Genomic DNA, 26938 nt, shown 5'->3' with positions numbered 1-26938 from the left:
ATGCCATTTTCAAGGTGTTCATGCTTCGTTTGATGTTGAAGCTGATGAAATCTTCGAAAAGATTGAGTCATGGACTGCTTGTTGTATGAAGAACAGCGCCTTGGAATATTTTTTCTTATTCTCCCCCAATATCGCTTCATCAGGATCTTGCTCCAAGTATCCGGTCTCGACAAAGTTCCACAGATCATGGGACTTGAACAGCGTTTCAATCTTAATGCTTCAAAATTCATAATTTTCGCCCGAAAGAATTGGAATTTCCGGCTGCAAGATGCTCAATCCGGAGTTGTTTGCCATATCTATGCTCTGATACCAAAATTGCTGCGAATCAAGAGAGAAATTGTCACCAAACTAGGTTGTAGACAATGGAGAAGAACAGAGGAGAGACGAGAGGCCCTGCAGAGTCTTTTGGATAAACTTCAAAGACCTTTTAATTATTCAATGGGAAACATCTAAATATATTGAGATTACATTCCAAATAAACATGGAATAATTATTAGTCAAAATTCACCTTCTTAAACTAAATATAGTAAATAATAAATATAAAATATATCCAAATTATGTTTTAATCAAATCTTAACAAGGTCGCCGGCAGCTGTTTCTTCTCTTCGGCGGCGGCGGCAACGGCGATGGCGGCGGTGCAACAGCGTTTGCGGCAGGTTTTGCTCCTCCTCTTCCTCCTTCTCCGGCAGTGACAGCATTGGCATCTCTACTTCTCCTCTTTCTTCTCCGGCAACGACGGCGGCGGGCACGGCGTGATCTCCTCCTCCTCCAGCTTCTCCGGCAGCAGCGGCGAAGCTGGCTTCTTGTTCTTCCTCTCTTTTTTCTTCTACGGCGCTCCTTCTCTGGCGGTGGCAGCAGATGGGGGAGAAAAAATTTGAATTAATTTTGTTAAACAATTTTTAATAATTGCATACTTCCTCTTCGGATTTGGTCTCGAAAATCCCGAAACTATTTTCCGAGACCACCAAAATGGCAACGAGATTTACTCCTCCGGTCCCATTCGGAAGCGAATTCCGAGGCTTTAAAAAATTAACCTCGGATCTATTTCAAAATCTGAAACAATTTTCCGAAAGGTATTAAACAATTTCTGGTAGTGACATTTTAAATTTCATCATTTCTATTTTTCTTAATATTAATCAAACTAGTTATCTTAATCTTAATTAAACTAGCTATCTTAATCTATAATTATTTTTATTGTACGATAAGATTTTTAGTAATACACTTTTTAAATTACTTACTGATTATATTTTACTAAATTCCGGTATCTACTCTAATAGACCCAAATTATCTAGTACTGAGGGAGTATTATATAGTACCTTAAAAAATTGAGAAATAAAATAAAATAAAATCGTCAATGGCTACATAATATGTGGGATGGAGAGAGAGTAGAACACAATATGTTTTGAGTCTTCAATCTTCACTGCATTGTCTCTTTTTTCTTTTTTTTTTTTCTTTTCTTTTCTTTTTGATTTTTTCACATTCTTACATCTATTTTGTTGCTATACATAATTGCCTAATGTCTATTATTGTGTGTTGTCATGACTAAATGGTTTCTAAATTGTGAATGTGCAAATACTTTATCAAGACTTGGTCTTGAAACACAAATATTATAGCATTCTTTTGTGCCTTTTATTTTCTCATCAGACTCAAACTTTGTGCAAATCATCTTCGTTTTGAAGTTATATATGTGGTTTATTATGTCATGGTATTAATCAAATTTAGTTTCTTGTCCGCATTATAATTTACGAGATGCATAAAATGGTAAAAGAAAGGAGGCGATCATTGAAAGGAAAGCGGGATTCATTGATCCTGGTGTAGCCCCATTTGGTGTGAACAAACTCTTTGCAATTATTAAATAAATGTATCTAAACTTTATTTGTTTAATATGCTTTTATAGACAAATAAATGGGCATGAAAAAATATATCAATATATATATATATGCTCTCATATAAACAAATTTATACCTAAGCCATTGCATATGCTCTTACTACTTGATTATATATAACTAAAAGATGCTATGAAATTTATTTAAATAAATTAGATAGTCTAAGGCTCCGTTTGGATTAGTTTTTGAGAGGGGCGTTTGGTTTTTACTTCTAAAAAAAGTGGCTTTCTACGTGTTTGTATTGGCTTCTGTCCAATTTCCAACATGATAGGAAACTGCACGGCCTCCATAACCTTTCTTCTGTATTCAAATTCAACTATGGCGTAGGAGGATCCTTCTCTTACTCACAAGTCCGCTCACATACGCAAATTAATCTTTGATCCCCACCCTACTCACTCCTACCTTAAAAAAGGGGCATATGAAGTTTCCGATTCAGTGAGATAACTTCAACATTCTTATTTGTTTTCTCTGTTTTTCTATTCCTAGAAATCAATATGATTTATTTGATTATTTAATTTGAATTCTTTCTTAGTTTTTCATTTATCAATAACCATATGCTCATTAGCCAATGACTTGTTTAGCGCTACACACTGTTCTTGAGACTTCAATTTTCAGATGAATTATGCTGGATGTGCTTGTTTTGTTGTCTCCCTTTCTCATGTATTATATATATCTAATTATTTAAGTATGTATTTAATGAATACAAAATATGTTGTATTTATTTCAATATTTATACATTCATATAATATTTATAAAATTTGCCCTCTATTATTGTATTTACTATCACTTTAAATTTGATAGATTCTAATATTAATATATTTTTCTTTATTTACACCGTAATCATCTTATTTTTATTTTAGTAAAGACAATTTATAAAATATTATAAGTAAATGTAAGATTAAAAATAATTTATGGTGGGTAAATTAGTTTTCTTAGTTTTGCATTGATGTCTTATCATTTTACAACTCTAAATGGATTTTATTTGAAAATTATCTTGCAAGAAAAAAACTTTCATTGAAATAGTCCTCCGGTACGGATTTGCCACCATGTCTCGCCCATGCTGATGTGGTGTTGACATGGATGAAATGTCAGCCGTCACGTCCATCTTCTTCTTCCTTCCCTATCTATCTTCCTTCCTGACCCGAGGCTCCTCCACCCACCTCTCTTCCTGTCGGAATCCTCCACCCCCTAAAAATTCTCCACTGGAAACCAATCACCTTTACAACTTTCGAAAACTCCACAAATCCTCAACTCATTTGTTTAATTTAATAATGCTTACAGAAAATTTGATTTACCGAAGATCCATTCCCACACACAAAGAATGAAACGCAAACATTATTTTAAATATCAACAACAATGAATTTCCATATATCATAAACACGACAAGAAACAACTATGGCAAAATTGGATCAAATTAGAACACACTATAGCAAAATTTCTCATGCAACCACTACCAAACAATTTTAACCAATCAATCTGATAGAAAAATCACAAAGGGAAAAGTTTGTACTACATTTTCAATACTATGAACAATTTTCTTCACCCAGAAGTAGAAGTCAAGGAAATTGATTGGATTGTAATAAAAAAAACATGCCTGACCTTGTTATCGATTTCTAAATTATTCTTATGCTCCAAAATTTGTGCCCTAGCCTTCTTCGATGCCAATAACATATCCGGCGGTTTGATGAAATCTAGGTCTTATAAAGACGCTGCCAGCTTCCTCACCGACCAGGGAGATGAAGGCATTGGAATTTCCGGTTGGTGGCTGCGTTGATTGCTTGGAGGGGTGTTTTTACAACATTTTTGAAATTATAAGTAAGTAAATTGGAATTTTAGTACTACAAGAGTTTTAAGCAAATTCAGTAAACCACAGTATTTTTTTCTATTTTGCTTTCTTTTTTTTTCCATAATTTTTTCTTTTACAATTTTGACTGGTAAAGCAATTTCTAAAAGTATTGACTGATAAATTGTAAATTTTCTTACAATTTGATCTAATTTTAACCAAAGTTAAAATTCTGATTTTGAATGGAAAAAAAATCCACAGGTATCACGGATGTGACGCTGACATTGGGTGGCAAATTCAGCATCGAAAGCCTATTTAAAAAAATTATATATATATGGCGGCCTATTTTCAAACAGGATCATTAAGTCGTAAGTAGCAGGAACGCCATATCTATAGACTCCACCCCCGCCGTCTATTCACAAAAATATATATCTTTTTATTTTTGATTGTTGAATTATAAAGTAACAACTTTTTTTTTAGTAATTGTAGACAACACTCCGTATTAAACATACTCTTATGTTTATAATTATTTTACATAAATACTATTACACCCACCTTTTTTTAATCGTAGGAGTATATTTGTCTCATTAAAATACAATAGTTTTTAAAATGGAGAAAAAGAATAATATTGACAAAGAATTGTACCATCAAAAAATAGATTAGGTGATCAAACAATGTAATTCACATGAATAAAATAAATAAATAAATTGGGTTGTGTTCATTTTATAGATAATTTACTTCAATTTAGGATGTCTTCAAATTAATATAATTAATCCAGCCATACTACTTTATGCCTTCAAATAAATCCAACAATATCCAAGAAATGAGAAATAATACACAACAAAACCAACAAATGGGAAGCAGCATGGCTCAATTCCAACAAATAAAAAACAATAAAACACATCAATACCAGTAGGACTCAAATTTAATTACAACATAACCCAATGGCCAAAAAAGCAAAATAGATCAATTCCAGCAATTCATAACCCATATAAACAAGCACACATTTGATCAAATAAAACACAAATCTCTCACATCTTCTAAGAAAAAAATGCACACAACACCATGTTTTTAAGCACAGAACCGATATTAAAATCCAGGTGGTTGGGAGGGGAAAGACTTACAGTTGAATAGATCCATAGAGCTCCTATCTGAATGTGTCAACTCTATTGCGTTACAAATGCAAGAATTTAGAATGTTTCAAAAGATTGGATGTAATTAATAGTGAAATAAAGAAAGCAAACACTATACGGGCGGTGGGCTAATAGGGTCCTTTGATGAGTGGCTAGCATTTGCAGATGGGGTTGCATCCATTTCCTCTTCCAAACAAATTTCTTGTTTTACATGCACAAGTTCTACCTTCGTTAGGATTACTTGCCCGGAGGCACCCATTTTCTCCTTGGCAATACCTCCCATCGGCTTCCCAAACCCTAAACCATTGAGATGGAATATTAAACTAAAAAAATATTGAAAGCCATATGACATGCAATTTATATTATTTTCCTCGAATGTAGTTAAAACTAATAAGATAATAAGACATAAAGCACATAGTAATAAAAATATCTAGAGAGTATGTCAACTCCGTTCATTTACAAATGCAAGAATTTAAAATTCTTTCAAAGATCAAATATAAGGGAAACAACTAAAGCAAAAAGTATTCCAGGGGGAGGCATCTTTGGGCTAGCAGGGATCAGTTTCCTTCCTATGATTGGCTCTTTCTCTTTCCCTTTTCCTTTTCCATATCGTTTCTCATTTATAGTATCTAACAAATTATAAGATTAATATAAAATTGGCTTTGATTGATACCATGGCATAAAATAAACCCCATATGCAACTTCATAAGGTATAATTTTCAGATTATAACTGTTAAGGAAAATAACATACACGCAAATAGCTACAATATTCATGTTTCAAGACCAAACTCTTAATAGATTGTTTGCACATTCATATTTTAGAGACCAACCACTGCTACTCATGAGAACAAACGAAAATAAACACTAGCCTATTCACTAAAGCAACTAAACAAATGTAAGAAATAGGACAATATTTACGAAAACAAAATACCATTGAATCTATTGTTAACGTTAGAAAACTAGAGGAAATAAGTAGGGAGGTAGAAGTTATCTCACCATTATGGATATCGGAAATAGAGACTCCCTTTCTTTGAGGCATCCCCATGGCTGCAGTTCGAGGAGCTGATCCCATTTCAGAAATCTCCTCAACCCCAACATTATAGCAGTTCTGATTGTTCAGTTGTCGCACTGGATAGGTGAAGCAAGTTCTTTCGCAACCACTTGGATCATATATTTGAACAGACATGTGCCTCTCTCCTACATAGTTAAATATCAAGGAACATCCCCCCTCAAGAGCATGGTCCCTATAAAATATTTCCCATCCCAATGCGAATGATAATGCATTGTCAACATATGATAGAGTCACAGGCCATATCTGCCCACATAAATCCTCAAGGAGGATTTCTTGGTCCACCAAGTGCTCCACCTTTGGAGCAAATGAAGATGGCAAGCGCTGCAAAAATATTAAATTTTTTACAAGGATGCATGCTTTATAAAAATTGCAGAAATTATAAAAGAATTTCATCTACACATATCAACAATTTTGCTACTAAACATCCTAAAACTATAAAACTTAGTACCCAACAAGTTTGTGGGGGTGATGAGAGGATAGTTGTGTAATGTAGTAAATTACTTAAAGTTCAATAATTGTTCGCCAAACTATGTTTACATCCCATAATAATAGACACTACATATTACAATGTGATTACAAGCAGCATTCTCCCAAAGGTTAAGAATAAGAAGTCCAAAAATTCAACATGAATGAGAGAGTACCAGTGCATGTAAGACATGAGCATCATTCAGTACATGGAAAAAACGGGGAATTGACGGTGATAACTCCTTCTCTGTCAGATGAGATATGGAGCCCTCATGACGTTTATAAGCCATCTTTTTTGGTTTTTGGATTTTTTTAACCTTGATTTACTTGATTTACCTAGATGTTACTGAAAAGAAGAACATTCAAAAATCACTTTAAATTGTTTCAAAATAACTGCCACTCCAAATCCCAAGATTTAATAACCCAAGAACCGATATATATATATATATATTAACATTATTTATATAAGCTTTTTTCATTGATACCTGATCATAGATATGGCACCATTTATCCATTGTGAACATACACCTTCTGCTCCATCGTGGTCCTGATTTGATCGCCCTCGATCGAGTTGTATTCTAGGAGCAGCCGGTGTAAATTTGCTTTGGATCTTCCTAAGCTGCGTTCAAACACAAACCAAGACATCCCTATAGGATTGAGTATATAATTTTCCAAAAAAGAAAAACCACAGCTTAGATCAGATCTAATTTTAACAAAAACAAAAAAAAACTTAAAGAAAATAAAATGTAAGAAAAATCATAAAAATAATGGGATGTGGTTTTCTTATAATTAGATCTGATGCTCATCTTATCGATTCTAAATTTTTTAATGAGAGAATCATTTATAAAGTAGATCAACCAAGAAATCAAAACCTTAAGTTCACTTTCCTTGAAAAAACCCCAAATCGATGAAACAATAATCATAATAAATCATTTAAAAATCCACCAACTCTTATATCAAAACCCTAGTTTTACTTTCCATGAAAGAAAAAGTCGAGATTGTGAAAAGAGAAAGGATAGAGTAGAGAAAGAGATGGAGATCACATCCAGAACATGGAACCATATATTACCTTCAGATGGACAAATTAAGGAGCCGGAGAATTAAAGCGCAACTCAAGGGATCTGCAAGATAGAAATCAACAATTCTGAGTTTTACAGAAAGAAAAGACACTACAAATGACTTCCTCACGTATATATCGTCAAGGGGAAGCCTTGGTATATATAGATAGATATAGATATAAGTCTGCCAGCAGCGATATTGGAATGGCCATACAAACTAAGAAATGGGTTTCGAGGGTGTGAAGAGTGGAAATGGACGCAGGGGTTTTATAGAGAGGGTATTTTTGATAATTATTGCGGCGCCTGGCCTCAACTGCAGTTCTTCGTTTAGGGCAAGGGCAACACGTCTTCTCTTGCTGCACACAAATTAGGGTTTTCCAATAGGGCTTTGATTTTCATTTTTTTATATGGACAGTTTGTCAAAAAAAAAAATCCCAATTCACTATTTTTTATCTTCTTGTCTTTAGGTTATTTTTATAGAGGATGAAAATAATAATACAGGCCCAAATTATAGTTGTATAATTCCATACATATGAATATATATGTATATATATATTACTAATGCCTTGTCTTGTCTTGTCTTGGTACGCTATTAAAGCAAGACGGTGGAGCGAGCTAGCAAAACGCAGACATCATTCTACATTGGCTGCGAAGATTAACTAGGGATTCAATGAAAACTACAAAGTTTCTTGGGGAATTATATATATTTAATACTGCCCTGTTGATGTTCATTCTTCAGAAGAAATCTTCAACCATCTACGCATATTTTCATTAGTAGGAATACAAACAACCAGTTTGATCTTTGTCACCAATGGTAGAGGATTCAGGGATCCATTAGTGTAGTGCTGAGCAAAACTTAACATTTGACATCTCAATTTGAATCAAGAATGTAAGCATATATACGGAGCGGTAATAAATCTGAACTCAACTACTTGTAATGCGACATCGTATTTAGTATTAGAGGTCTTGGTATTCCATGAGCTAGGATGAGCAGGCCATGCCAACCTCGTCGCCAAAATCTGTAAGACAAGATCGGATGTTAACAGGAAGTAAGCAAATAAGCTGCATAGCAGTATATTATTCAATCATATATATTTCCGTGACCACCTGGTAGGAACTGGAATATATTTCGGCAATGGTAGCTAAACAACATTTACCTCATGTAAGATCTTTGCGGAGGGCTTAAGACAGCATACTTTAGCAGTTTAATTCAGGCTGGAGTGATCATTAATAGACCGAGTGGCTGTGACAGAATATGTTTGTATCATAAAGTAAGTATACATGCACAAGACTTGTCGAATATTGGAGACTGCAACTCTCTTCCAACATTTTATATATACAGCATCTGATAGAAAATATTTTCAGCATCAGTTTATCTAGTAGATCAACTTGCAGAAACCCACCTGTCCAAGAAAAGTGAGAGAATATGGTACTTCTTAGGACCACCTTAAAGGTTCATTAGTTCATCTTGACACATTTAAAACAGCAGCACTTACTGTGCTAATTAGAATTAATCCTAATTATTATATAATAAAAAGACCCAAAGCACGTGCTCTAATTGCTTGTAACACAAAAATACATGTTGACATAGTATCAATACTGACAATGCATGCCATCATTGATCTTATCATATATCACACGTAGCACTATACATAGCATTGACTGGCGACGCATGATAATAGCATTAATTCTAGCCATATCTTATGTATACATTTACTATGTGATAAGTAGAGTCAATTAGGACCTTAACTATCCCTAAAACAATTCTGAGCTCTAGAAATTAGATATAAGAGACATAATATATATATATATATCCAAATCTAAGTGTTGTTGGTACATAAGGGAACCTTATAAGAACACATTACACTGACATTTTGAATATACATATATACGCCAAAATTAGACAAAAATAATTTATCAAGGTTTAATAATAGATATTTAAAGTTTATTTTGACTTTATTGAATCAAACATAGAGTAGTTAATTTAGTTTGGATACCGACGTTATTTCCGTTAATATTTTCTAAAATTAAGCTACTTTCAATTAATTGAATCCCATTTTATTGGTAAACGTAAAAGGGGTTAGTTATATCCGCAATTACAATAAATAGCATGTTCATTATTGTATGTCAAACAAAGAAGTGTAATGTGTAAGAAATGACAAGTTTCCGCAATCATACGTAACAAACTTCTATCCATGCAAATATTTGGATAACCTAAAAGTTAGGGCGGCGGAAGTATTCTTAAATCACAGTTGTGTCACGAGTGATTTTACTAGGGAAATTTTTACAATTTAATAAATATGCTACCAGTGGAAAGTTCTAGTGTCCTAATTAAAATTTGAAGTGTCACTAATATCTATTTAAATTAAAAAAGATAAATTGTTCGTATGTTTTTTTAATAAAATTAAACCTATTAGTTAATTTTATTTGTAAGTTTATATATAATGATACCGGTAAAAAATATTTATAGAGCTATCGCTGCCTAAAAGTATAGAACAATATAATACAATGTTGTACATAAATCATATAAAGTGATTTTACCAGGTAGGAGTATAAATTTCCCTTTTATATTATTACGATGTAGTAAGAGGATTACCTGCGGCGGGATAAAATCTGGGGAATGTGTACATATATAGGCTACAGCATTTTCTGTGTAGAAAATGCAGTATAACAGCTTCTACAAAGTTAAGAAGTTGAATGGTCAGTTCCTGTTGTAGTTGAAAGAAAAATTAGAAGGATTTGAATCACATTGATTAACCAACAAAAACATAAGCAAAAAAATCTGATTGAAAAATAAAAATGAGAGGAGACAATAGGGAAAGAAAACCCATTTAAAATATAATTACATTAAGCATGTTTTGTACTAATTTTCTAATCACAACAAGAACTGAAATAGAACGCACTCTGATGCATTAGAGATACTGCGCTTCCCTTCGCCAAAATTAGCAAAAGTCGTAGAACTAATATAGCCTAAGGCTACATAAGCAGTAGTATGCTTCTATTTACAATCTTTAGAAAGATTGTGTTGGCGCAGAAATAGAAAAACAGGACAAGTTCTCAAACAATTCTCACTTCTTGACAATGATACCAAATACATCATATTTAAACTACCACGCAAACGCTACTACATAATTGATTTTAAAAGCAATTTAAAGGCATATAAGTGCGCTGGAAGGACCGTGTTGACCTACGAGGCCAGTCTACAATTACGATACGTCCGGCTTTGCGTAGCTTTACAGGCTGGAGTATCGCACTATCCTACCACACCAACTCAATCAGAAGTATTTTTGTTATTTCAAAATGAAAACATTCATTTTAATATAAATTTTAATGATTAAATATAAGAGTAAGAAAGAGATATGAAAATGAATCTATGTTACAGTGGTTCATGTTGCGAATCAAGATAGAAATTGCCACCAAACTAGGTTGTAAACAATGGAGACGAACAGAGCAGAGAGGAGAGGACGTGCAGTGCTTCTTTTTTGGATAAACTTCAAAGTCCTTCATATTGTTCAAGGGGAAACATCTCAATATATTGAGATTACATTCCAAGATAAATATGGAATAATTATTAATCAAATCCACCTTTTAAAACTGACTATAGTAATTAATAAATATAAAATATATCCTAATTATTTTTGAATCAAATCTTAACACTCCCCCTTGATTCGAAAGTGCAAACACCAAGCTTCGATCGGAAGTGAATATGCTTGTCTCGAGTAAGTGACTTGGTCATGATGTCAGCCACCTGCTCATGCGTACTGCAATACTTTGAAGTTACTAAATTCATTGACACAAGATCTCGAATAAAGTGTACTCGAATATCTATATCTATGTGCTTTGTCCTTCCATGGTAGGTTGGATTCTTCGACATGGAAATCACTGCGTTATTGTCACAAAATATCTCCGTTGGTTCAGATTGGACTTGAGCAAAATCTGCAAGAATACGACGTAGCCAAACTGCTTGACAGGCTGATGTTGTCGCTGCTGCGTATTCAGCTTCAGACGTTGAAAGTGCTGTAGATTCTTGCTTCTTCGAACTCCAACATATCGAACCAGATCCAAGACTAAACACGTAACCAGAGGTGCTTCTTCTGTCCTCCAAACATCGTGCCCAATCGCTGTCCGTATAACCGATCAACTTGAAATCGGATGCATGGCTATACCATAATCCAAATTGGACTGTTCCAGCAACATAGTGTAACACTCTTTTTGCAGCACCAAAGTGATGTTGTGAAGGGGAATGCATAAACCTGAAAAGTACATTCCAAATAAACATGGAATAATTATTAGTCTAATTCACCTTCTTAAACTAAATATAGTAAAAAATAAATATAAAATATATCCAAATTATTTTTTAATCAAATCTTAACAAGGTCGCCGGCAGCTGTTGCTTCTCTTCGGCGGCGGCGGCAACGGCGATGGCGGCGGTGCAACAGCATTTGCGGCAGGTTTTGCTCCTCCTCTTCCTCCTTCTCCGGCAGTGACAGCATTGGCATCTCTACTTCTCCTCTTTCTTCTCCGGCAACGACGGCGGCGGGCACGGCGTGATCTCCTCCTCCTCCAGCTTCTCCGGCAGCAGCGGCGAAGCTGGCTTCTTGTTCTTCCTCTCTTTTTTCTTCTACGGCGCTCCTTCTCTGGCGGTGGCAGCAGATGGGGGAGAAAAAAATTTGAATTAATTTTGTTAAACAATTTTTAATAATTGCATACTTCCTCTTCGGATTTGGTCTCGAAAATCCCGAAACTATTTTCCGAGACCACCAAAATGGCAACGAGATTTACTCCTCCGGTCCCATTCGGAAGCGAATTCCGAGGCTTTAAAAAATTAACCTCGGATCTATTTCAAAATCTGAAACAATTCTCCGAAAGTTATTAAACAATTTCTGGTAGTGACATTTTAAATTTCATCATTTCTATTTTTCTTAATATTAATCAAACTAGTTATCTTAATCTTAATTAAACTAGCTATCTTAATCTATAATTATTTTTATTGTACGATAAGATTTTTAGTAATACACTTTTTAAATTACTTACTGATTATATTTTACTAAATTCCGGTATCTACTCTAATAGACCCAAATTATCTAGTACTGAGGGAGTATTATATAGTACCTTAAAAATTGAGAAATAAAATAAAATAAAATCGTCAATGGCTACATAATATGTGGGATGGAGAGAGAGTAGAACACAATATGTTTTGAGTCTTCAATCTTCACTGCATTGTCTCTTTTTTCTTTTTTTTTTCTTTTTCTTTTCTTTTTGATTTTTTCACATTCTTACATCTATTTTGTTGCTATACATAATTGCCTAATGTCTATTATTGTGTGTTGTCATGACTAAATGGTTTCTAAATTGTGAATGTGCAAATACTTTATCAAGACTTGGTCTTGAAACACAAATATTATAGCATTCTTTTGTGCCTTTTATTTTCTCATCAGACTCAAACTTTGTGCAAATCATCTTCGTTTTGAAGTTATATATGTGGTTTATTATGTCATGGTATTAATCAAATTTAGTTTCTTGTCCGCATTATAATTTACGAGATGCATAAAATGGTAAAAGAAAGGAGGCGATCATTGAAAGGAAAGCGGGATTCATTGATCCTGGTGTAGCCCCATTTGGTGTGAACAAACTCTTTGCAATTATTAAATAAATGTATCTAAACTTTATTTGTTTAATATGCTTTTATAGACAAATAAATGGGCATGAAAAAATATATCAATATATATATATATGCTCTCATATAAACAAATTTATACCTAAGCCATTGCATATGCTCTTACTACTTGATTATATATGACTAAAAGATGCTATGAAATTTATTTAAATAAATTAGATAGTCTAAGGCTCCGTTTGGATTAGTTTTTGAGAGGGGCGTTTGGTTTTTACTTCTAAAAAAAGTGGCTTTCTACGTGTTTGTATTGGCTTCTGTCCAATTTCCAACATGATAGGAAACTGCACGGCCTCCATAACCTTTCTTCTGTATTCAAATTCAACTATGGCGTAGGAGGATCCTTCTCTTACTCACAAGTCCGCTCACATACGCAAATTAATCTTTGATCCCCACCCTACTCACTCCTACCTTAAAAAAGGGGCATATGAAGTTTCCGATTCAGTGAGATAACTTCAACATTCTTATTTGTTTTCTCTGTTTTTCTATTCCTAGAAATCAATATGATTTATTTGATTATTTAATTTGAATTCTTTCTTAGTTTTTCATTTATCAATAACCATATGCTCATTAGCCAATGACTTGTTTAGCGCTACACACTGTTCTTGAGACTTCAATTTTCAGATGAATTATGCTGGATGTGCTTGTTTTGTTGTCTCCCTTTCTCATGTATTATATATATCTAATTATTTAAGTATGTATTTAATGAATACAAAATATGTTGTATTTATTTCAATATTTATACATTCATATAATATTTATAAAATTTGCCCTCTATTATTGTATTTACTATCACTTTAAATTTGATAGATTCTGATATTAATATATTTTTCTTTATTTACACCGTAATCATCTTATTTTTATTTTAGTAAAGACAATTTATAAAATATTATAAGTAAATGTAAGATTAAAAATAATTTATGGTGGGTAAATTAGTTTTCTTAGTTTTGCATTGATGTCTTATCATTTTACAACTCTAAATGGATTTTATTTGAAAATTATCTTGCAAGAAAAAAACTTTCATTGAAATAGTCCTCCGGTACGGATTTGCCACCATGTCTCGCCCATGCTGATGTGGTGTTGACATGGATGAAATGTCAGCCGTTCACGTCCATCTTCTTCTTCCTTCCCTATCTATCTTCCTTCCTGACCCGAGGCTCCTCCACCCACCTCTCTTCCTGTCGGAATCCTCCACCCCCTAAAAATTCTCCACTGGAAACCAATCACCTTTACAACTTTCGAAAACTCCACAAATCCTCAACTCATTTGTTTAATTTAATAATGCTTACAGAAAATTTGATTTACCGAAGATCCATTCCCACACACAAAGAATGAAACGCAAACATTATTTTAAATATCAACAACAATGAATTTCCATATATCATAAACACGACAAGAAACAACTATGGCAAAATTGGATCAAATTAGAACACACTATAGCAAAATTTCTCATGCAACCACTACCAAACAATTTTAACCAATCAATCTGATAGAAAAATCACAAAGGGAAAAGTTTGTACTACATTTTCAATACTACGAACAATTTTCTTCACCCAGAAGTAGAAGTCAAGGAAATTGATTGGATTGTAATAAAAAAAACATGCCTGACCTTGTTATCGATTTCTAAATTATTCTTATGCTCCAAAATTTGTGCCCTAGCCTTCTTCGATGCCAATAACATATCCGGCGGTTTGATGAAATCTAGGTCTTATAAAGACGCTGCCAGCTTCCTCACCGACCAGGGAGATGAAGGCATTGGAATTTCCGGTTGGTGGCTGCGTTGATTGCTTGGAGGGGTGTTTTTACAACATTTTTGAAATTATAAGTAAGTAAATTGGAATTTTAGTACTACAAGAGTTTTAAGCAAATTCAGTAAACCACAGTATTTTTTTCTATTTTGCTTCTTTTTTTTCCATAATTTTTTCTTTTACAATTTTGACTGGTAAAGCAATTTCTAAAAGTATTGACTGATAAATTGTAAATTTTCTTACAATTTGATCTAATTTTAACCAAAGTTAAAATTCTGATTTTGAATGGAAAAAAAATCCACAGGTATCACGGATGTGACGCTGACATTGGGTGGCAAATTCAGCATCGAAAGCCTATTTAAAAAAATTATATATATATGGCGGCCTATTTTCAAACAGGATCATTAAGTCGTAAGTAGCAGGAACGCCATATCTATAGACTCCACCCCCGCCGTCTATTCACAAAAATATATATCTTTTTATTTTTGATTGTTCAATTATAAAGTAACAACTTTTTTTTTTAGTAATTGTAGACAACACTCCGTATTAAACATACTCTTATGTTTATAATTATTTTACATAAATACTATTACACCCACCTTTTTTTAATCGTAGGAGTATATTTGTCTCATTAAAATACAATAGTTTTTAAAATGGAGAAAAAGAATAATATTGACAAAGAATTGTACCATCAAAAAATAGATTAGGTGATCAAACAATGTAATTCACATGAATAAAATAAATAAATAAATTGGGTTGTGTTCATTTTATAGATAATTTACTTCAATTTAGGATGTCTTCAAATTAATATAATTAATCCAGCCATACTACTTTATGCCTTCAAATAAATCCAACAATATCCAAGAAATGAGAAATAATACACAACAAAACCAACAAATGGGAAGCAGCATGGCTCAATTCCAACAAATAAAAAACAATAAAACACATCAATACCAGTAGGACTCAAATTTAATTACAACATAACCCAATGGCCAAAAAAGCAAAATAGATCAATTCCAGCAATTCATAACCCATATAAACAAGCACACATTTGATCAAATAAAACACAAATCTCTCACATCTTCTAAGAAAAAAATGCACACAACACCATGTTTTTAAGCACAGAACCGATATTAAAATCCAGGTGGTTGGGAGGGGAAAGACTTACAGTTGAATAGATCCATAGAGCTCCTATCTGAATGTGTCAACTCTATTGCGTTACAAATGCAAGAATTTAGAATGTTTCAAAAGATTGGATGTAATTAATAGTGAAATAAAGAAAGCAAACACTATACGGGCGGTGGGCTAATAGGGTCCTTTGATGAGTGGCTAGCATTTGCAGATGGGGTTGCATCCATTTCCTCTTCCAAACAAATTTCTTGTTTTACATGCACAAGTTCTACCTTCGTTAGGATTACTTGCCCGGAGGCACCCATTTTCTCCTTGGCAATACCTCCCATCGGCTTCCCAAACCCTAAACCATTGAGATGGAATATTAAACTAAAAAAATATTGAAAGCCATATGACATGCAATTTATATTATTTTCCTCGAATGTAGTTAAAACTAATAAGATAATAAGACATAAAGCACATAGTAATAAAAATATCTAGAGAGTATGTCAACTCCGTTCATTTACAAATGCAAGAATTTAAAATTCTTTCAAAGATCAAATATAAGGGAAACAACTAAAGCAAAAAGTATTCCAGGGGGAGGCATCTTTGGGCTAGCAGGGATCAGTTTCCTTCCTATGATTGGCTCTTTCTCTTTCCCTTTTCCTTTTCCATATCGTTTCTCATTTATAGTATCTAACAAATTATAAGATTAATATAAAATTGGCTTTGATTGATACCATGGCATAAAATAAACCCCATATGCAACTTCATAAGGTATAATTTTCAGATTATAACTGTTAAGGAAAATAACATACACGCAAATAGCTACAATATTCATGTTTCAAGACCAAACTCTTAATAGATTGTTTGCACATTCATATTTTAGAGACCAACCACTGCTACTCATGAGAACAAACGAAAATAAACACTAGCCTATTCACTAAAGCAACTAAACAAATGTAAGAAATAGGACAATATTTACGAAAACAAAATACCATTGAATCTATTGTTAACGTTAGAAAACTAGAGGAAATAAGTAGGGAGGTAGAAGTTATCTCACCATTATGGATATCGGAAATAGAGACTCCCTTTCTTTGAGGCATCCCCATGGCTGCAGTTCGAGGAGCTGATCCCATTTCAGAAATCTCCTCAACCCCAACATTATAGCAGTTCTGATTGTTCAGTTGCCGCACTGGATAGGTGAAGCAAGTTCTTTCGCAACCACTTGGATCATATATTTGAACAGACATGTGCCTCTCTCCTACATAGTTAAATATCAAGGAACATCCCCCCTCAAGAGCATGGTCCCTATAAAATATTTCCCATCCCAATGCGAATGATAATGCATTGTCAACATATGATAGAGTCACAGGCCATATCTGCCCACATAAATCCTCAAGGAGGATTTCTTGGTCCACCAAGTGCTCCACCTTTGGAGCAAATGAAGATGGCAAGCGCTGCAAAAATATTAAATTTTTTACAAGGATGCATGCTTTATAAAAATTGCAGAAATTATAAAAGAATTTCATCTACACATATCAACAATTTTGCTACTAAACATCCTAAAACTATAAAACTTAGTACCCAACAAGTTTGTGGGGGTGATGAGAGGATAGTTGTGTAATGTAGTAAATTACTTAAAGTTCAATAATTGTTCGCCAAACTATGTTTACATCCCATAATAATAGACACTACATATTACAATGTGATTACAAGCAGCATTCTCCCAAAGGTTAAGAATAAGAAGTCCAAAAATTCAACATGAATGAGAGAGTACCAGTGCATGTAAGACATGAGCATCATTCAGTACATGGAAAAAACGGGGAATTGACGGTGATAACTCCTTCTCTGTCAGATGAGATATGGAGCCCTCATGACGTTTATAAGCCATCTTTTTTGGTTTTTGGATTTTTTTAACCTTGATTTACCTAGATGTTACTGAAAAGAAGAACATTCAAAAATCACTTTAAATTGTTTCAAAATAACTGCCACTCCAAATCCCAAGATTTAATAACCCAAGAACCGATATATATATATATATATTAACATTATTTATATAAGCTTTTTTCATTGATACCTGATCATAGATATGGCACCATTTATCCATTGTGAACATACACCTTCTGCTCCATCGTGGTCCTGATTTGATCGCCCTCGATCGAGTTGTATTCTAGGAGCAGCCGGTGTAAATTTGCTTTGGATCTTCCTAAGCTGCGTTCAAACACAAACCAAGACATCCCTATAGGATTGAGTATATAATTTTCCAAAAAAGAAAAACCACAGCTTAGATCAGATCTAATTTTAACAAAAACAAAAAAAAACTTAAAGAAAATAAAATGTAAGAAAAATCATAAAAATAATGGGATGTGGTTTTCTTATAATTAGATCTGATGCTCATCTTATCGATTCTAAATTTTTTAATGAGAGAATCATTTATAAAGTAGATCAACCAAGAAATCAAAACCTTAAGTTCACTTTCCTTGAAAAAACCCCAAATCGATGAAACAATAATCATAATAAATCATTTAAAAATCCACCAACTCTTATATCAAAACCCTAGTTTTACTTTCCATGAAAGAAAAAGTCGAGATTGTGAAAAGAGAAAGGATAGAGTAGAGAAAGAGATGAGATCACATCCAGAACATGGAACCATATATTACCTTCAGATGGACAAATTAAGGAGCCGGAGAATTAAAGCGCAACTCAAGGGATCTGCAAGATAGAAATCAACAATTCTGAGTTTTACAGAAAGAAAAGACACTACAAATGACTTCCTCACGTATATATCGTCAAGGGGAAGCCTTGGTATATATAGATAGATATAGATATAAGTCTGCCAGCAGCGATATTGGAATGGCCATACAAACTAAGAAATGGGTTTCGAGGGTGTGAAGAGTGGAAATGGACGCAGGGGTTTTATAGAGAGGGTATTTTTGATAATTATTGCGGCGCCTGGCCTCAACTGCAGTTCTTCGTTTAGGGCAAGGGCAACACGTCTTCTCTTGCTGCACACAAATTAGGGTTTTCCAATAGGGCTTTGATTTTCATTTTTTTATATGGACAGTTTGTCAAAAAAAAAAATCCCAATTCACTATTTTTTATCTTCTTGTCTTTAGGTTATTTTTATAGAGGATGAAAATAATAATACAGGCCCAAATTATAGTTGTATAATTCCATACATATGAATATATATGTATATATATATTACTAATGCCTTGTCTTGTCTTGTCTTGGTACGCTATTAAAGCAAGACGGTGGAGCGAGCTAGCAAAACGCAGACATCATTCTACATTGGCTGCGAAGATTAACTAGGGATTCAATGAAAACTACAAAGTTTCTTGGGGAATTATATATATTTAATACTGCCCTGTTGATGTTCATTCTTCAGAAGAAATCTTCAACCATCTACGCATATTTTCATTAGTAGGAATACAAACAACCAGTTTGATCTTTGTCACCAATGGTAGAGGATTCAGGGATCCATTAGTGTAGTGCTGAGCAAAACTTAACATTTGACATCTCAATTTGAATCAAGAATGTAAGCATATATACGGAGCGGTAATAAATCTGAACTCAACTACTTCTAATGCGACATCGTATTTAGTATTAGAGGTCTTGGTATTCCATGAGCTAGGATGAGCAGGCCATGCCAACCTCGTCGCCAAAATCTGTAAGACAAGATCGGATGTTAACAGGAAGTAAGCAAATAAGCTGCATAGCAGTATATTATTCAATCATATATATTTCCGTGACCACCTGGTAGGAACTGGAATATATTTCGGCAATGGTAGCTAAACAACATTTACCTCATGTAAGATCTTTGCGGAGGGCTTAAGACAGCATACTTTAGCAGTTTAATTCAGGCTGGAGTGATCATTAATAGACCGAGTGGCTGTGACAGAATATGTTTGTATCATAAAGTAAGTATACATGCACAAGACTTGTCGAATATTGGAGACTGCAACTCTCTTCCAACATTTTATATATACAGCATCTGATAGAAAATATTTTCAGCATCAGTTTATCTAGTAGATCAACTTGCAGAAACCCACCTGTCCAAGAAAAGTGAGAGAATATGGTACTTCTTAGGACCACCTTAAAGGTTCATTAGTTCATCTTGACACATTTAAAACAGCAGCACTTACTGTGCTAATTAGAATTAATCCTAATTATTATATAATAAAAAGACCCAAAGCACGTGCTCTAATTGCTTGTAACACAAAAATACATGTTGACATAGTATCAATACTGACAATGCATGCCATCATTGATCTTATCATATATCACACGTAGCACTATACATAGCATTGACTGGCGACGCATGATAATAGCATTAATTCTAGCCATATCTTATGTATACATTTACTATGTGATAAGTAGAGTCAATTAGGACCTTAACTATCCCTAAAACAATTCTGAGCTCTAGAAATTAGATATAAGAGACATAATATATATATATATCCAAATCTAAGTGTTGTTGGTACATAAGGGAACCTTATAAGAACACATTACACTGACATTTTGAATATACATATATACGCCAAAATTAGACAAAAATAATTTATCAAGGTTTAATAATAGATATTTAAAGTTTATTTTGACTTTATTGAATCAAACATAGAGTAGTTAATTTAGTTTGGATACCGACGTTATTTCCGTTAATATTTTCTAAAATTAAGCTACTTTCAATTAATTGAATCCCATTTTATTGGTAAACGTAAAAGGGGTTAGTTATATCCGCAATTACAATAAATAGCATGTTCATTATTGTATGTCAAACAAAGAAGTGTAATGTGTAAGAAATGACAAGTTTCCGCAATCATACGTAACAAACTTCTATCCATGCAAATATTTGGATAACCTAAAAGTTAGGGCGGCGGAAGTATTCTTAAATCACAGTTGTGTCACGAGTGATTTTACTAGGGAAATTTTTACAATTTAATAAATATGCTACCAGTGGAAAGTTCTAGTGTCCTAATTAAAATTTGAAGTGTCACTAATATCTATTTAAATTAAAAAAGATAAATTGTTCGTATGTTTTTTTAATAAAATTAAACCTATTAGTTAATTTTATTTGTAAGTTTATATATAATGATACCGGTAAAAAATATTTATAGAGCTATCGCTGCCTAAAAGTATAGAACAATATAATACAATGTTGTACATAAATCATATAAAGTGATTTTACCAGGTAGGAGTATAAATTTCCCTTTTATATTATTACGATGTAGTAAGAGGATTACCTGCGGCGGGATAAAATCTGGGGAATGTGTACATATATAGGCTACAGCATTTTCTGTGTAGAAAATGCAGTATAACAGCTTCTACAAAGTTAAGAAGTTGAATGGTCAGTTCCTGTTGTAGTTGAAAGAAAAATTAGAAGGATTTGAATCACATTGATTAACCAACAAAAACATAAGCAAAAAAATCTGATTGAAAAATAAAAATGAGAGGAGACAATAGGGAAAGAAAACCCATTTAAAATATAATTACATTAAGCATGTTTTGTACTAATTTTCTAATCACAACAAGAACTGAAATAGAACGCACTCTGATGCATTAGAGATACTGTGCTTCCCTTCGCCAAAATTAGCAAAAGTCGTAGAACTAATATAGCCTAAGGCTACATAAGCAGTAGTATGCTTCTATTTACAATCTTTAGAAAGATTGTGTTGGCGCAGAAATAGAAAAACAGGACAAGTTCTCAAACAATTCTCACTTCTTGACAATGATACCAAATACATCATATTTAAACTACCACGCAAACGCTACTACATAATTGATTTTAAAAGCAATTTAAAGGCATATAAGTGCGCTGGAAGGACCGTGTTGACCTACGAGGCCAGTCTACAATTACGATACGTCCGGCTTTGCGTAGCTTTACAGGCTGGAGTATCGCACTATCCTACCACACCAACTCAATCAGAAGTATTTTTGTTATTTCAAAATGAAAACATTCATTTTAATATAAATTTTAATGATTAAATATAAGAGTAAGAAAGAGATATGAAAATGAATCTATGTTACAGTGGTTCATGTTGCGAATCAAGATAGAAATTGCCACCAAACTAGGTTGTAAACAATGGAGACGAACAGAGCAGAGAGGAGAGGACGTGCAGTGCTTCTTTTTTGGATAAACTTCAAAGTCCTTCATATTGTTCAAGGGGAAACATCTCAATATATTGAGATTACATTCCAAGATAAATATGGAATAATTATTAATCAAATCCACCTTTTAAAACTGAATATAGTAATTAATAAATATAAAATATATCCTAATTATTTTTGAATCAAATCTTAACACTCCCCCTTGATTCGAAAGTGCAAACACCAAGCTTCGATCGGAAGTGAATATGCTTGTCTCGAGTAAGTGACTTGGTCATGATGTCAGCCACCTGCTCATGCGTACTGCAATACTTTGAAGTTACTAAATTCATTGACACAAGATCTCGAATAAAGTGTACTCGAATATCTATATCTATCTGCTTTGTCCTTCCATGGTAGGTTGGATTCTTCGACATGGAAATCACTGCGTTATTGTCACAAAATATCTCCGTTGGTTCAGATTGGACTTGAGCAAAATCTGCAAGAATACGACGTAGCCAAACTGCTTGACAGGCTGATGTTGTCGCTGCTGCGTATTCAGCTTCAGACGTTGAAAGTGCTGTAGATTCTTGCTTCTTCGAACTCCAACATATCGAACCAGATCCAAGACTAAACACGTAACCAGAGGTGCTTCTTCTGTCCTCCAAACATCGTGCCCAATCGCTGTCCGTATAACCGATCAACTTGAAATCGGATGCATGGCTATACCATAATCCAAATTGGACTGTTCCAGCAACATAGTGTAACACTCCTTTTGCAGCACCAAAGTGATGTTGTGGAGGGGAATGCATAAACCTGGAAAGTACTCCCACTGAGAAAGCAATGTGTGGACGTGTACACGCCAAATAAATAAATCCTGCAATCAACCTTTTGAATTGTTTCTCATTTGCTTCAACATAAAGTCAAAGAATGAGAAAATCATTTTTTACCTTGCTTCTTCACATATAATGTGGGCTCATTCCTGCTTCGCTCAAATCCATTTTCACAAAGATAGGAATCTATCTTTTCATACCATGCACGCGGAGCTTGTTTTAACTCGTACAAGGCTTTGTGCAGCCTGTACACCTCCTCCTCGTTACCTTCAATTATAAATCCTTCAGGCTGAGTGACATAAACCTCCTCCTTTAAATCACCATTTAGAAAAGCTAATTTCACACTAAATTGGTATATCAGCCAATTTAATTTTGCAGCCAATTCAAGAAGGATTCTCACTGTCTCAAATCGTGCAACCGGAGAGAAAGTGTCGACGTAATCAACTCCCTGATGTTGTGCATACCCCTTGGCCACAAGTCGCTCCATCAGCTCCATATTTTGTTCGAAAAACCCATTTAACTCCAATTGGTTTTTTTCCTTCCGGAAGATCTACCTATTCCCAAGTCTTATTTTTTTGAATTGAGGTTATTTCATCCTTCATCGCTGCACGCCATTCTTCTCCCTTCACTGCTTCTTGAATGGTTATAGGATCACCTACAAACTTAGAATAAGAATCTGCATATATTTCATCCAATGATCGAAACCTGAGTGGAGGAGTTTCATCATCATAATTGCTTCTTGATCCTTCAGGTATGAGTCTAGGTGAAGATGGTGATGACGAGCCTAAAGAATATGGTGAAGGCAGCTGCTGTATATCCCTTCCAATGCTCTCATTTTCACCAAAAACTCAAACGGCAATGTTCCCTGAGCTGTTATCCCACTTCCAGCTTGCTTTTCATCGAAAACCACATTTCTATTTATGATAACTTTGCCCGCAATAGGATCGTACAATATATAGGCTTTGGATTGTGAACAATAGCCAAGAAAAATGCATTTTGTTGATTTTTTCATCAAGCTTACTCTCGGTGTCCTTCGATTCCAAGCCTCATATGGTGTGCGGTTCAAAACAGCCTTTGTAGGAGATAAATTAAGAAAATACACTGCTGTCGCTACTGCCTCAGTCCAAAACATATCTGGAAGTCCTTTGGAATTCAGCAAGCTTCTTGCCATCTCCACGACTGTTCTATTTTTGCGCTCGACGACACCATTTTGCTCCGGAGTGTATGGGGCTGTTAATTCTCTTTGTATGCCATGCTCATCACAAAATTGATTAAACTTGTGAGATACAAACTCACCACCTCTGTCTGTACGCAGCGCCTTTACATATTTTCCGGATTGATTTTCCACAAGAGCCTTGAATTTTTTGAACATATCGAATATTTCTGAATTGGCTTGTAGAAAATAAACCCAGCTCATCCGACTCTAATCATCGGTTAGCAACAAGAAGAATCTGCTCCCACCGAGAGATTTTGTTATCATCGGGCTTACCAAATCTGCATGTATAAGCTCAAGACAAGTAGATGCACGTCTAGAAAGTCCTATCGGAAAAGATCTCTTTGCTTGTTTGCCAAGAACACAGCCCTCACATAACTCCAAGTATTCAATTTTAGGCAAGCCATAAACCATATCCTTTTGACTCAACAATTTCAAACCATTCACATTTAAATGCCCATACCTTAAATGCCACAATTTAGACTCGCAGGCTGCTTTGGCACCAAGTACACATTCATCAACTTTTGACACTTCAAGTGGAAATAATTTGGTTGCCGTCTGAATATTGACAATCACTTGACCAAATATTTTTATGTCTAATCACGCATGACGAATTGTCGAACAAAATGGCATATCCACAATCAATGAGTTGCCCAACACTCAACAAATTTTGAGTCAGCGTAGAAACAAAATAAACATCATAAAGGAGCTTCAAATCATTCATGACTTCAACGATGCCTCTGCTCTCAACTTGCATTTGTTTATTACCCCGATCATTCCTGACTTCAACGATGCCTCTGCTCTCCGAGCCTTACTTGTAACTTGTAAGTTTCGTCAATCTCCTTAAACAACGACTTTATCCCTGTCATGTGATTAGAACAACCGCTATCCACAAACCATATGTTCTTAGAAGTGGTTGTATCACCTCGGCTGGTCAAAAACAAATTGAGTTCATCATCTCGTTGTTCTGCATAACGAGTCAGTTTTTCTCGCTTCCAGCAATCAGCTTGTACATGTCCAAACCTTTTGCAATAATAGCATTGCACATGACTTCTATTGCCTTGTAAATTGTTACCATGCTGATTATTGGTCCGATCATTGAAGTGTGCATCTCCCCGTCCTCTGCCACGACCATTCCTCGCTTGGTAGCGATCTCTTCCACGTCCTCTAATGCCTGCATATTTCGGTTCATTTTTCTGCTGCGATGAATCACCTTTAACATGAAAAGCTTTCTCTCGTATTTTTCTTCCGATCTGCTCAACCTCGCTTTATGGGATTGCAGTGAACCCATCAATTCATCAAAGGAATATGCGATCAAATCCTTTGACTCTTCAATAGCGGCAACCACATGATCAAATTTTGGAGTCAAACTCCAAGAATTTTTGCAACCACAATTTTAACCTTTCACCGTAGGACTTCATTTGGCTTACGACTCCAGAGACTCTAGTGAGAAAATCTTGCACTGTTTCTCCTTCCTTCATATGCGCAGTTTCTAAATCACGTCTGAGAGTTTGAAGCTTCACGGTAAGAACCTTCGCAGATCCTTGAAATGCCATTTTCAAGGTGTTCATGCTTCGTTTGATGTTGAAGCTGATGAAATCTTCGAAAAGATTGAGTCGTGGACTGCTTGTTGTATGAAGAACAGCGCCTTGGAATATTTTTTCTTATTCTCCCTCAATATCGCTTCATCAGGATCTTGCTCCAAGTATCCGGTCTCGACAAAGTCCCACAGATCATGGGACTTGAACAGCGTTTTCATCTTAATGCTTCAAAATTCAACTACTTCTAATGCGACATCGTATTTAGTACTAGAGGTCTTGGTATTCCATGAGCTAGGATGAGCAGGCCATGCCAACCTCGTCGCCAAAATCTGTAAGACAAGATCGGATGTTAATAGGAAGTAAGCAAATAAGCTGCATAGCAGTATATTATTCAATCATATATATTTCCGTGACCACCTGGTAGGAACTGGAATATATTTCGGCAATGGTAACTAAACAACATTTACCTCATGTAAGATCTTTGTGGAGGGCTTAAGACAGCATACTTTAGCAGTCATACGTAACAAACTTCTATCCATGCAAATATTTGGATAACCTAAAAGTTAGGGCGGCGGAAGTATTTTTAAATCACGGTTGTGTCACCAGTGAATTTACTAGGGAAATTTTTACAATTTAATAAATATGCTACCAGTGAAAAATTTTAGTGTCGTAATTAAAATTTGAAGTGTCACTAGTATCTATTTAAATTAGAAAAGATAAATTGTTCGTATGTTTTTTTAATAAAATTAAACCTATTAGTTAATTTTATTTGTAAGTTTATATATAATGATACCGGTAAAAGAATATTTATAGAGCTATCGCTGCCTAAAAGTACAGAACAATATAATACAATGTTGTACATAAATCATATAAAGTGATTTTACAAGGTAGGAGTATAAATTTCCGTTTTATATTATTACGATGTAGTAAGAGGATTACCTGAGGCGGGATAAAATCTGGGGAATGTGTACATATATAGGCTACAGCATTTTCTGTGTAGAAAATGCAGTATAACAGCTTCTACAAAGTTAAGAAGTTGAATGGTCAGTTCCTGTTGTAGTTGAAAGAAAAATTAGAAGGATTTGAATCACATTGATTAACCAACAAAAACATAAGCAAAAAAATCTGATTGAAAAATAAAAATGAGAGGAGAGGTTGAGACCCAAGCTGTGCTATCACCAAGAGCAATTCGCAGACAATAGGGAAAGAAAACCCATTTAAAATATAATTACATTAAGCATGTTTTGTACTAATTTTCTAATCACAACAAGAACTGAAATAGAACGCACTCTGATGCATTAGAGATACTGTGCTTCACTCCGCCAAAATTAGCAAAAG

The 26938-nt window shown here is 34.3% G+C and overlaps 2 protein-coding genes across 15 annotated transcripts in view; both read right to left on the bottom strand.

Annotated features, from left to right (window-relative positions):
• Positions 1-26084, bottom strand: part of LOC127239521 (B3 domain-containing protein Os12g0591400-like) — a 35899-nt gene extending 9815 nt beyond the window's left edge. The window contains exons 1-8 of one of the 14 annotated variants that reach the window (XM_051257713.1): positions 8555-8707; positions 8327-8416; positions 7409-7460; positions 6825-6958; positions 6516-6685; positions 5799-6195; positions 4921-5099; positions 4512-4835 (exon numbers count right to left, since the gene is read on the bottom strand). In XM_051257713.1, coding sequence (XP_051113670.1) covers positions 4830-4835; positions 4921-5099; positions 5799-6195; positions 6516-6629 — 696 coding nt within the window. In that variant the 5' untranslated portion in view covers positions 6630-6685; positions 6825-6958; positions 7409-7460; positions 8327-8416; positions 8555-8707 and the 3' untranslated portion in view covers positions 4512-4829. Of the gene's footprint in view, positions 1-4511; positions 5100-5798; positions 6196-6515; positions 6686-6824; positions 6959-7408; positions 7461-7527; positions 7767-8321; positions 8417-8504; positions 8708-18708; positions 18925-19507; positions 19598-19685; positions 19891-26067 lie in introns of those variants that run through there. The other 13 variants (XM_051257714.1, XM_051257705.1, XM_051257704.1 and 10 more) reach the window with 13 other exon arrangements.
• On the bottom strand, positions 15721-18782 carry LOC127239524 (B3 domain-containing protein Os12g0591400-like). Its single transcript, XM_051257718.1, has 6 exons — positions 18590-18782; positions 18007-18140; positions 17707-17867; positions 16990-17386; positions 16112-16290; positions 15721-16026 (listed from the first exon to the last, which is right to left on the bottom strand). The coding sequence occupies exons 3-6, from the start codon at positions 17818-17820 to the stop codon at positions 16021-16023; spliced, it is 696 nt and encodes a 231-aa protein (XP_051113675.1). The 5' UTR covers positions 17821-17867; positions 18007-18140; positions 18590-18782; the 3' UTR covers positions 15721-16020.
• Positions 26085-26938: the final 854 nt, after the last annotated feature.

The sequence above is a fragment of the Andrographis paniculata genome, unplaced genomic scaffold (assembly GCF_009805555.1).
Source record: "Andrographis paniculata isolate CXL003 unplaced genomic scaffold, ASM980555v1 Contig78END, whole genome shotgun sequence".
Taxonomy (NCBI): domain Eukaryota; kingdom Viridiplantae; phylum Streptophyta; class Magnoliopsida; order Lamiales; family Acanthaceae; genus Andrographis; species Andrographis paniculata.
Note: the sequence above shows the minus strand (reverse complement) of the source record. Positions and strands in the feature narration are given on the sequence as shown.

Bases quoted from the DNA above. Each gene is read 5' to 3' on its own strand.
- LOC127239524 (XM_051257718.1), bottom strand. From the start codon at position 17,820: ATGGCTTATAAACGTCATGAGGGCTCCATATCTCATCTGACAGAGAAG. The intron at 17,387-17,706 runs GTACTCTCTCAT...ATATTTTTGCAG, and splicing joins CTCATGTCTTACATGCACTG to CGCTTGCCATCTTCATTTGC. The intron at 16,291-16,989 runs GTGAGATAACTT...TCAATGGTTTAG, and splicing joins TATTTCCGATATCCATAATG to GGTTTGGGAAGCCGATGGGA.